This window comes from Heterodontus francisci, chromosome 12, assembly GCF_036365525.1.
Source record: "Heterodontus francisci isolate sHetFra1 chromosome 12, sHetFra1.hap1, whole genome shotgun sequence".
Taxonomy (NCBI): Eukaryota; Metazoa; Chordata; class Chondrichthyes; order Heterodontiformes; family Heterodontidae; genus Heterodontus; species Heterodontus francisci.
Window position 1 is genome coordinate 25,328,675 of NC_090382.1, and position 13,131 is coordinate 25,341,805.

The 13,131-nt window shown below is 46.6% G+C and overlaps 1 protein-coding gene across 3 annotated transcripts in view; it reads left to right on the forward strand.

The window, feature by feature from the left end:
* Window positions 1-13,131, forward strand: part of adam19b (ADAM metallopeptidase domain 19b) — a 179,219-nt gene that overhangs the window by 20,134 nt on the left and 145,954 nt on the right. For all 3 annotated transcript variants that reach the window (XM_068043213.1, XM_068043214.1, XM_068043215.1), the window contains exon 2: window positions 5,889-6,007. In XM_068043213.1, the coding sequence (XP_067899314.1) occupies window positions 5,889-6,007 (119 nt within the window). The remainder of the gene's footprint in view (window positions 1-5,888; window positions 6,008-13,131) is intronic.

Below are 13,131 nucleotides of genomic sequence, written 5' to 3' on the forward strand. Positions count from 1 at the left end.
GTCTTCTTCATGCAACTGTCTTTTAGGATGCAAATGTGCAGCCATGTTTTCAGCCACTGTTCTGTGGTCTTTTTAAACAAATTATTTCAAGTCCAGTAATAGTTCAAAAATAATGTTTCCTATGACAAAATTAATATGTCTCATTTGGCAAGATTGATTTCTGTCACATAGGCTAGAAATTGGTGTTGCTGATAATTGGGGACAATGATTAATGCACAGCTAAGGCCTTTGCCCACACTTTTGCTAGGGGTGTTAAAACCCATTTATTAAAGTGAGATAACACCTCTGTTAGAGTCGCATACCGGGCAATATTATACCAATAAATTAAGTTTGCATTTGCTATTATCACCAACAGTAATTTGGACCTTTGCATTTTTTTAAATATGTGGCAGGATGAGCAGCATCTAAAAGAGAAAATGACAGGTTCATGTTTGGGTGTGACCTGTTCTAAGATTTTATTTTGATGACATTGACTGTTCACTATCACTCCTCAAGCTATTATAGTGCAGTGGTTAGCACCGCAGTCTCACAGCTCCAGCGACCCGGGTTCAATTCTGGGTACTGCCTGTGTGGAGTTTGCAAGTTCTCCCTGTGTCTGCGTGGGTTTCCTCCGGGTGCTCCGGTTTCCTCCCACATGCCAAAGACTTGCAGGTTGATAGGTTAATTGGCGATTATAAATTGCCCCTAGTATAGGTAGGTGGTAGGGAAATATAGGGACAGGTGGGGATGTGGTAGGAATATGGGATTAGTGTAGGATTAGTATAAATGGGTGGTTGATGGTCGGCACAGACTCGGTGGGCCGAAGGTCCTGTTTCAGTGCTGTATCACTAAACTAAACATTGTTTAATTGACAAGATAGCATTGCATAAGGAAGGCCATTCGGCCCATCTCAGTTCATCCACTCAGAACACCCCTGCAGCTCCTTACCCCTGTCAATTTGTTTCTTAAATGATTATAAGGTTTTGTCTACATTTCTCCAAGTCTTTTTCAAATTCATCCTTAGATATTTTAACACCATTCATGAAGTACGTGCGTTGTCTTATTTTTCCTTATGTGTAGCACTTTACTCTTGTCTACATTAAATGTCACCTGCCATTGTTCTGCCTATTTGCATAGAAGCATGGAAATTTGTCGACAGAAAAAAAACCAAGGTTCATCTAGTTAGCTTTTTACCATCCCGGTAGTCATGTGATACTGTGATAATGGAATTGTTGACTAATCACAGCAATCAACCTCCATCAATTAGTCTGCAACAGACCTCGGCATGAAGTGAGGAAAACCACAGTGCTGAGGACCTTTGCAAATCATAGGTGCAAAGTCACCCTTTTCCTCCCAAACTTGCTGCTCTTACCACATGTCATGTCTCAAATTAGTCATATACTGTATCCCAAAACATTATTGTCTGAAATGAATCTATCTAATTTACTAACTGTAGTTGGCAGGAAAAAAGACAGAGGCGAAAGGGGAGAGCCAACTGTGCAACAGCCCCAACAAACAAATTTCTCTGCAGCACCTGTGGAAGAGCCTGTCACTCCAGAATTGGCCTTTATAGCCACTCCAGGCGCTGCTTCACAAACCACTGACCACCTCCAGGCGCGTATCCATTGTCTCTCGAGATAAGGAGGCCCAAAAGAAAAAAGAAGAAAGACTAACTGCTTCCACCTTCTCCCTGGGGAGCCTGTGCAACAGATTGACCACTCGCTCACTGAACTATTGGGTTCTATTTTACCAGCCCCTGGGTGATGGGAATGGAGGTGGGGGGAGCTGGTAAATTAGTGGGGAGCCATATTGGGACTGCTGCATGATGCTGTCCGGCCACTGGGGAAGTTTCCTCAGCGGCAGGCAGGACACAGGCCCGGGTGTGGATCAGCTGCCTGCTCTATGGAGGCGGGCAGCCGATTTACATATTAAAGGCCCCAATTAGGGGTCATTAAGTGAGCCCACCAGCAGCCTGGAGGGCCTTGGAGCTGCAGGAGTGGCTTTCCTGCTTGGCCTCTCTAATTTTAAATTTTCAACTTACCTGTCCATCTCGTGTTCTCCAAGCTGCCACAGCAGCGCCCACTTCTCCCAGTGGTGTTACTGAGGGTCTGGAGTTGCCGGCTCTCTGAACCAGCAGCATCTACATCCCGCCCGCTGTCCTTAATTGGATGGTGAGCCAGGGAGCGGCCAATTAAGAGGCTGCCTCAGGGAAAATAGCCGATCTGGTCCTGCTGCCAGGAGGTGCAGGCTCGAGGCCCCCATTTCGTCCCGACGTCAGGGTCCTGAAGCCCATGGGAAAATCGTGCCCATTGTTTCCACAGATTTATCCCATTCAAGCACAGGCTGTCCTCTGGTTCTACTGTTCTGGACAAGGTGAAATAGCTTGTCAACGTCTACATTATCCAGTCCCTTAGAATCCTAAAAATAGTAATCATGTCACTTCTCAAACCTCTCACTTTCTATGCCCAATTTGCATATCTTGCCCAACTCATTATGTAATTTCTGAACTGTTTGTCTGATTGTACAGCACCTCTTAAAAGAGCCCATAGCACCATTTCCCTGGTGTTCTCTCCAATATTTAACCCTCAACCAACAGCACTAGCACAGATGACCTGGCTATCATCACAACGCTGTTTGTGGGAGCTTGTGTGCAAATTAACTGTTGCATTTCCTACAATGCAACAGTGTCTGCACTTGAACAGTACTTCATTGGCTGTAAAGCAGTTTGGGACATCCTGAGGTCATAAAAGACACCTTAGAAATGCAAGTCTTTCTTTTGCTAGTTTTGTATCATCTGGAAATTTGTCCACTTTGCATTCAGTTTTTGAATCCAAGATTGATGTAAATTTAAAACTGTAGTGGTCCCAACACTGACCCAGGGTACTGTACTCAGCACACTTCCTCCCCCCACTCCGCCCCCCACAATTCTGACATATCTTCTCTACCAACTACCTGCTCTTCTGCCCTTCAGCTTATTTCTTATCCAAGGTTTACCCTGAATCCTCACAGCTTTCAGTTGAATGCCAAGCTTTACATGCTACATGCATGTAGAAATTTATCAAATGTCTTTGGGAAGTCCCATTGCAGGTCCTTCCAATGTCCACTTGAGTTGTCACTTCCTCAAAGAGGTTGAGGAGGTTGGTCAAGTAGAGTCAGGTGGGATCATTACCTCCTGAATGCGATGTTACCGGCTGTGCTTTCTAGGTTGTTACCCAGATATTTCTCAAGTTTTCATCTGATATTTTATATGGAATTGAAATAAGACTAATAAGGCTGTAGTTGCCTGGATTTGTTTCTTTACCCTTTCTTTGAATAGCCTATTTCCAATCTATTGGTTTGCCCCCAGTGTCAAAACGATTATTAATGCCCCGATGTCTCTCAACACTTTGGGATAAATGCACCTGGGGACGCATTTATTTTGATCCCATTTAGCCCTTCTAGGGCTGCATCCCATTTATCCCATTACCGATTGTACTTGGGTTAATCTTGTTTGGGAAGCTCATGTTTGTCATATCTTCCCTTCTGAATACCTGGAGGAAGTAATCATTCAGGATGTTTATTATTTTGTACTCGTATCAACTTTGAGACCATTTGCATTTTTTGTGGATCTCACCTCTTCACTGACTGCATTCTTACTCGTGAAGCACTGAAAGATTTTTTACTGTTATGTTTTTGCCTCTGTGGCAATACTTTTTTCCATAAGTCTATCTATACTCTTTTGATCATGCTTTTATTTCTGCATCTTCTTTCTATTCATCCCAGTGAACATCATCTCTTTATCTCCTTGAAGAATTTCTGAGACATCACTTTTCCTTTTATTTTACTTTTTATTTGTTTGTTAATCCATTTAAAGTTACATTAGTTCACTCTGAACCTGTTAATTCTTAATTATGTATTTAGGCTGCATGTTCAGCATTATTCCATTAAAGGCATTCCACTTATTCTCTGCTGAAGTGCTGTTGAACATCCTTCTCTAGTCCATTTACTTTACTTGTCCCCTCATTTCTTGAACATAAAATATTTAGATTAGTGTACCCTCGATTCGAGTTATCCCCATGGCATCTGGGATATGGACAGATGTGTTGATGAAGCCTGTGTTACATTGTGAGTTGTGTCCATGTTGTAAACTGTTTTAGCTCCGATATCAACATGTTTAATCTGGGATACATCCCCAGTGAAAGGAATTGAACCTTGTAGTGTTGTATTGAAGTCTCAACAGCTATACTCAGGAGCTCTTTTCCAAATCTCTCCACCTTATTACCTTTCTGTATGTACTTAAGTGGCAGCTAGATAAGCAAATGAGGGAAAAAAGGAATTGAAGGTTATGCTGATAGGGTTACATGAAGCAGGATGTGAAGAGGCTTATGTGGAGCATAAACAGATACATAGATCATTTGGGCTGAATGGCCCATTTCTTGCTGTAGATTCTATGTAACTCCACACATTCAAAATTTTCAGTTTAACTGAAATTGTGTTATTGACTTTTATATAAGGCTGTATTTGCAGAGACAGCTTTTTAAAAACATGTTGGTCAGCTCTTGCTAGTTTTGCAGGAATGAGTTGACCTTGATTGTGACGGAACCCATGTTAGAATAGCCAGTCGATTCTCACTGCCTGACCTTACACATGAGGAATGGCCCTTTAGAAAGATTGCCTTTTCCACCTTTTACCAGTACAAGTCAGCTTCTTTTGGAGAGGAGAAGTAAGGGGAGAAAATCAGATGGGAATCTAAAAGAAAAATGATTGATAGATGGTGCAGGATGAGCAAACTGAGGGTAATAGATTCATAGGTGTGATGATTAGATAGTGATTTTTTTTCTCCAAAAACATGCTTTATTCATAAAATTTGTAGAAGTACATTACAAAACAGTACAAATTTAACATTACATGAAGTGCAATACAGATTAGTTTCTTTCAATGCAGTACATGAGCTGCCTCATTACACTTGTCATTACGGGTTATATTTACAATGTACATGAACTTTTCATGTCAAACATTCTCTGGTGCATACAGCCTGAGGGGTTTTACATGGGTTCCAGCCCCTTGGTACAGTGTGGTGGGAGGGCCTTAGGCAATGGCCTTTCCCCATTGAGGCTTTGTGGTGGCTGCCCCCAGGTTTCACCCCAAGCGTCCCTCAGCACGTAGTCCTAGACCTTGGAATGTGCCAGTCTGCAACACTTGGTCATTGACAGCTCGTTGCACTGGAAGACCAGCAAGTTTCTGAAAGACCAATGAGTGTCTTTCACCGAGTTGATGGTCTTCCAGCAGCAGTCGATATTTGTCTCGGTGTGCATCCCTGGGAACAGCCCATAGAACACGAAGTCCCCCTTGCGTTACGGAGCTGCTCGGGATGACTAGACAGTGACGTTAAACTCAACCAGTTTCTAACTGTCATTGAGTCCCTGCCTTGAGAGCACAGCTTTGAACTGGCTCCAGCACACCCATTACTGTGATAGCCTATAGAGTGATGTTAATGGGTTTAATTTACTTCCATTTGGGGTCAGCTCATTTTGCTGATGAGCTTTTTATGATTGCTGCACAATGACATCCACTGAAGGACTAATGACGGTGATTTGAGTGTAGTAACCATATCGAGTACTAAAACAGGGTATTCAGCCCTACAGGTCTATGCCAGTGTTTATCGTGTGTGTGCGTGTATAAGGAGATGGTGAAGGAGATGTTCCTTCCCAGGACTGACTAGGCTGCCAGCGTTCAATCCCAGTTACTTAGTTAAGGAGGAACAGATTGTATCAGTGACAACCAATCATAACCAGCATGAGTCACCTTCCTTCGGAGAGCATGGCTCGGGGGACAAAAAATAAAGGACTGGACAGAAAACCAATTACTGCCAACCACTCAGAACTCGACCCATTATCTATCAATTCGCTTAATTGTTTTTTTCTGCCCAGGGAGAAGCAGCGAGCTGAACCCAGAGTCTCGAAAGTACGATCACATCATAAAGTATGAAACAACAGTACCCCGGTGGCTCAACTCAGGAACATCTGAACATTTTCTATCTCATAACCAGGTACAGCAAACTAACCAGATAGCCAATGCATTGCAATAATCAGGTCATTAATCAGGTAGGTAGACTGTCAACCTGATAACTAGCTGAAGCTTGATAACCAGAAAGCCAGCTATTGCTATGATAATCAGTTTCAGTGTGTTAATCTAATTACCAGTTAATGAATGCTGATCCACTAACCAGGTACACTATATGAACGGGTAACCAGTTGCATTTTGGAAATCAGTTAGTGTGTTGGCCCGATACAGTACACTAACTGATTAACTTGTGTATGGTATACTAAGATGGAAATCAGTTAATGTGTTGTGGTAACCCAACAGGAAACTCTGAAAAAAAGTCAGGCAGACGGATCATCAGGGCTAAGGTTAAATACTGACGGGATGGGATGGGGCTGGGGGCAGCAGGCCAAGACGAATGCTTGAACCCACTCAGCCCCTCCACCCTGCCCAGGTTCCTGTACCATGTTTTCACAGGGTCTTCCGTCACCAAGTGTGCTTCCTCTTTCCTGAGCAACCTTCTAACATTTTAATGTTGTTCTTGTAATTTTTATTAAAGACAAGATAATGACTCTATGTTACAAAACAACAGTTACATTACATCCTGCAGAAAGCAAGCATCTGCTCTAAAACTTGCTCTCTCTGACCGACTTGTGGGCCAGAATTTAATGCCTCCTCTTGGAGCAGAGGGGCATGGATGGAGGCGTAAAATCGGATGGGATGGCAGGGTGCCATGCATGTTGCCTACCTGCCACCGCTGGTATTTTATTCGCGACAGGGGAGGTGGTGGATAGCCTGCCCATCATTAGGCCAATTGAGGCCCACAATGGCCACTTAAGAGCCTCTTTCCACCACTACTGGTGTTTTACCAATGATGGATGGGCACTTCGCCACCTGGGGAGGCTTCCCAGTATAACCTGTGGCCTCCTTGCAGGCTGGAGGGAGGGTCCTTTCTGAATGGGCACCCTGTGCCCCACAGAGGGCCCCTGCAGTGGCACAAGCTGCTCTGCTGGAAGACGAAACCGTGCCTTCACAATTGAACCCCCTCCCCCTCGCCAGGGCCTGCTGATTTGGCCCCGGTGAGTCCCGACCCCACTTACCTTCTTCTCCGGCCTCCATCACTGGCTGGGTTCAGAGCCTGCTGCTGTCCCAGTAGTGGCCACCACTCCCAGTGGCACTGCTGGGACTGAGGAGTTGCTAGCACTCTGATTGGCTGGCAGTGCTTGGAGGTGGGACATCCTGCCTCAGAGGGGCAGAAGTTACAACCCCAGGCAATTAATTGTCTGAGACATGCAAAATAGTGCTGTGGCTTTCAGGGCCAGCAGATGCAGGCTCACCTCCGACTTTCCAGCTGGTGGGCAGGGTCACTGTCTCCTCATTAAATCCTGGCAGTGCCCTTGGCTGGTTATGCAGCCCATCATGTCGAGCTGCCCTGTTGCTTGGGTGATTACAGCCACCCTGCTCTGTGACACTTACATATAACCCAGGTTATATAGGGGAGGCGGTGGCATAATGGTATTGTCACTGGACTAGAAACCCAGAGACCCAGGGTATTGCTCTGGGGACATGGGTTCAAATCCCACCACAGCAGAAGGTGGAATTTGAATTCAATTAATAAATCTGGAATTAAAAGCTAGTCTCATCGAAGGAAACCATTGTTGATTGTTGTAAAACGTGCCAGCTAGTTCACTAATGTCTTTTAGGGAAGGAAATTTGCTGTTCTTACCTGGCCTGCCCTACAGGTGACTCCAGACCCACAGCAATATGGTTGACTCTTACATGCCCTTTGAAATGGCCTAGCAAGCTACTCAGTTGTATCTAACTGCTACGAAGCCAATAAAAAGGAATGAAACCAGACGGACCACCCGGCATCAACCGAGGCACTGGAAATGACAACGACAAACGCAGCCCTGTTGACCCTGCAAAGTCCTCCTTACTAACATCTGGGGGCTTTTCCCAAAGTTAGGAGAGCTGTCCCACAGACTAGTCAAGCAACAGCCTGACATAGTGATACTCATGGAATCATACCTTACAGACAATGTCTCAGACACCACCATCACCATCCCTGGGTATGTCCTGTCACCCCCCCAGCAGAGGTGGTGGGACAGTGGTATACAGTCGGGAGGGAGTTGCCCTGGGAGTCGTCAACATTGACTCCGGATCCCATGAAGTCTCATGGCATCAGGTCAAACATGGGCAAGGAAACCTCCTGCTGATTATCACCGACTGCCCTCCCTCAGCTGATGAGTCAGTACACCTCCCTGTTGAACACCACTTGGAGGAAGCACTGAGGGTGGCAAGGGCGCAGAATGTACTCTGGGTGGGTGACTTCAATGTCCATCACCAAGAGTGACTCGGTAGCACCACTACTGTCCGAGCCCTAAAGGACATAGATGCTAGACTGGGTCTGCGGCAGGTGGTGAGGGAAAAACGTACTTGACCTCGTCTTCACCAGTCTGCCTGCCGTAGGTGCATCTGTCCATGACAGTATTGGGAGGAGTGATCACCGCACAGTCCTTGTGGAGATGAAGTCCCACCTTCACATTGAAGATACCATCCATCGTGTTGTATGGCACTATCAGTGTGCTAAATGGGATAGATTTCGAACAGATCTAGCAATGCAAAATCGGGGATCCATGAGGCGCTGTGGACTATCATCAGCAGCAGAATTGTACTCAACCACAATCTGTAACCTCATGGCCCGGAATATCCCCCATTCTACCATTACCATCAACCCTGGTTCAATGAAGAGTGCAGGAGGGCATGCCAGGAGCAGCACCAGGCATACCTCAAAATGAGGTGTCAACCTGATGAAGCTACAACACAGGACTATCTGCGTGCCAAACTGCGTAAGCAGCATGCAATGGACAGAGCTAAGCAATCCCATAATCAATGGATCAGATCTAAGCTCTGCAGTCCTGCCACATCCAGCCGTGAATGGTGGTGGACAATTAAACAACTAACTGGAGGAGGTGGCTCCACAAATATCCCCATCCTCAATGATGGGGGAGCCCAGCACATCAGTGCGAAAGATAAGATAAGGCTGAAGCATTTGCAACAACCTTCGGCCAGAAGTGCCAAGTTGATGATCCATCTCGGCCTCCTCTTGAAGGACCCAGCATCACAGATGCCAGACTTCAGCCAATTCGATTCACTCCGCTAGATATCAAGAAATGACTGAAGGCACTGGATACGGCAAAGGCTATGGGCCCTGTCAACATTCCGGCAATAGTACTGAAGACCTGCGCTCCAGAACTTGCCGTGCCCTTAGCCAAGCTGTTCCAGTACAGCTACAACACTGGCATCTGCCCAGCAATGTGGAAAATTGCCCAGGTATACCCTGTATACAAAAAGCAGGACAAGTCCAACCCAGCCAATTACCGCCCCATCAGTCAACTCTCAATCATCAGTAAAGTGATGGAAGGTGTCATCAACAGTGCCTCAAGCTGCACTTGCTCAGCAATAACCTGTTCAGTGACACTCAGTTTGTGTTCTGCCAGGGCCAGTCCGCTCCTGACCTCATCACAGCCTTGGTTCAAACATGGACAAAAGAGCTGAACTCCAGAGGTGAGGTGAGAGTGACTGCCCTTGACATCAAGGCAGCATTTGACCGAGTATGGCATCAAACAGCCCTAGCAAAGCTGGAATCAATGGGAATCAGGGGGAAAACTCTCTGCTGGTTAGAGTCATACCGAACGCAAAGGAAGATGGCTGTAGTTGTTGGAGGTCAATCATCTGAGCTCCAGGACATCACTGCAGGAGTTCCTCAAGGTAGTGACCTAGGCCCAACCATCTTCAGCTGCTTCATCAATGACCTTCCTTCAATCATAAGGTCAGAAGTGGGGATGTTCACTGATGATTGCACAATGTTCAGCTCCATTCGCGACCCCTCAGATACTGAAGCAGTCCGTGTAGAAATGCAGCAAGACCTGGGCAATATCCAGGCTTGGGCTGATAAGTGGCAAGTAACATTCGCGCCACACAAGTGCCAGGCAATGACCATCTCCAACAAGAAAGAATTTAACCATCTCCCCTTGACAGTCAATGGCATTACCATCACTGAATCACCCACTATCAACATCGTAGGGGCTACCATTGACCAGAAAATGAACTGGAGTAGCCATATAAATACTGTGGCTACAACAGCAGGTCAGAGGCTAGGAATCCTGAGGCGAATAACTCATCCCCTGACTCCCCAAAGCCTGTCCACCATCTACAAGGCACAAGTCAGGAGTGTGATGGAATACTCTCCACTTGCCTGGATGGGTGCAGCTCCAACAACACTCAAGAAGCTTGGCACCATCTAGGACATAGCATCCCACTTGATTGGAACCCCATCCTCAAACATTCACTCCCTCCACCACCGACGCACAGTGGCAGCAGTGTGTACCATCTACAAGATACACTGCAGCAATGCACCAAGGCTCCTTAGACAGCACCTTCCAAACCCGTGACCTCCACCAACTAGAATGACCAGATCAGCAAATGCATTGGAACACCACCACCTGCTAGTTCCCCTCCAAGTTACACACCATCCTGACTTGCAACTATATCGCCGTTCCTTCAGTGACGCTGGGTCAAAATCCTGGAACTCCCTTCCTAACAGCACTGTGGGTGTACCTACCCAAATGGACTGCAGCGGTTCAAGAAGGCAGCTCACCACCACCTTCTCAAGGGCAATTAGGGATGGGCAATAAATGCTGGCCTAGCCAGTGACGGCCACATCCCATGAATGAATTAAAGAAAGGTAGGTCCCAGGTTCCCTCCCTGCTCTGTGCTGACTTAACAGACCTCACCTGGGGCAGCAGTAGCTGGAGTACAATTGGACTTGTGTCAGTAGTTTAGGGAGGAGAAAAATAGAAAAGAAATAAAAAAAACAAAGTGATTCCTGACAACGCAGCCGGCCCCTGACGTCATCAGGCTACGCCAAGGTGCGCACATGCGCAGAAGGGCTCCTGCTCTCTGTGCGTTCGCTGCGTTCCGACTTGCCAGGACTGGTTAGCGCATGCGCTGATGACGTCATCGCGTGACGTGTGCACCTTCGGGCAACGCGCCTGGTCGGCCTCTGCACATGCGCTTTACACGTACAGCAATGCAACGCCAACGGGTATTCACCCATGCTTCAAGCTCTGCTCCCCCCCGGTTGCTGCTCTCTCCGGCCGCTCCGCTGCTTCAGCCGCTGTGCTCCCCTCCTCGCTGTTCTCTCTGGCCACTTCGCTCTTTCGGCCTCTCCGCTCCCACCCTCGCTGCTCTCTCCGGCCGCTCCGTTCCCCCCAATCCCTGCTCCATGCGCTCCCCCTCCCATTCCCGGCCCGCTCCGCTCCCCCCTCCTGTCCCCGGCCTGCTCCGCTCCCCCCCCCGTCCCTGTCCCGCTCCGCTCCCCCACCCCATCCCCGGCCTGCTTGCACTCTCCCTCCCGCCATTGTGTGCTGCCATGTGTTTAGGTTAGGTTGCCTTCGTATGATTATTTGAGCAGCGCCATCTTTAGTCCTGGCAACTGCCTGAAGTTGCAGACTGTGACGTTTTAGTGGCACATGCTGCATTTGTGCATGTGCCACTGCAGCACCACCTAGTGGTAGCATTGTCAGCAAATGCAGCCCAAAAAATAGAAAGCACTTGCATTTATATAGCACCTTTCATGACCTCAGGACATTCCAAAGTGCTTTACAGTCAATGAAGTATTTTTTGAAATGTAATCATGCTGAAATTAAAGAAACAGAGCTGCCAATTTGCATGCAGCAAGATCCCACAATGTGATAATGACCAGATAATCTGTTTTAGTGATATTGGTTGAGGGATATTGGCCAGGTTACCAGGGAGAACCTCTCTGCTCTTCTTCAAAATGGATCTTTTATATCCACCTGAAAGGGCAAGCAATGTTTTGTCCAAAAGACAGCACCTCTCACACTGCAGCACTCCTTAGTCCTGCACTGAAATGTCAGCCTGGATTGCATACTCAGATCCCTGGAGTGGGACTAGAACCCATGAACTATCTACTCAGAGGTGAGATGTTATCAACTGAGTCATGGCTGACGCCACCAATGTTCAGGCTCTACTGAAAAGTCTGTGTGTGTGAGGGTATCAGGTGAGGTCAGAATCATGATCATCACTCACTCCCCAGGTCAGAGGTACTTGCGGTACCTTACCCCAGTGTCATTCTTCATCTACAAGTCTCAACAGTAAACGTTAGCAAAGCTGTTTGATTATGGGTACATTGCAGCTGAGATAACCAGCACATTGTGATAATCATGTCATTAGTCATTGGGGGTGACCTGATAACCAGGTGAATCTTGATAACCTTAAACCAGCTACAGCCTAACCAGATAGCCAGCTACTTTGCATTACTAAGACAATCAGTTATCGTGTGTGAGCCTGATATCTAAGTTAGTGAATGTTAACCTTGTAACCAGGTATAGCATATTAACTTGATAATCAGCTACTGCACCTTACAAAATGTCCAAACACAGCCCGTTTCCAATAGAGGTCACAGGATAATAATCACGCATGGGAGGCCTGGCCATTTGTAGCAAACCTACTGATTGAACCAGCTGACATCACAAGCCAGGAGTCACACTCAGGGCCTTCCTGATTTGTGCTGATCAGTAACTTACCAGGAGTACACTTGCTATTCGTAGCTCTGCATTGTATTAGACTTTTTAATTAGGTCGCTCTTTCATCAGCGGTAGCATTCTCACCTCAGCTAGAAGGTTGTGGATTTAAGAGAGTTGAGCACGTAATCAAGGCTGACACTTCAGTGCTATATTTTGGATGAGGTGTTCAATTGAGGCCCTGTCTGCCCTCTTAGGTGGATATAAAAGATCCCATGGCACTGTTCTAAGATGAGCTAGGGTGTTCTACCCAGTGCCCTGCGCAATAGCCATCCTTCAATTGCCATTGATGAAATGGATTACCTGGTGATGTATCTCTTTGCTGTTTGTGGGATCTTGATGTGCATGTATTGGCTGTTACATTTCTTTCCCTTAGAATGGTGACCACACTTCTAATAGTTGGCTCTGAAGTGGGATGTCTGGGGTTGTGAAAGGCACCATCTAAATGCAGCTTCTTTGCTTATTGACAAGTGTTAGACTGCATGGATTGTCCCATCACACACTGCACCCAGGTTCATCTGAA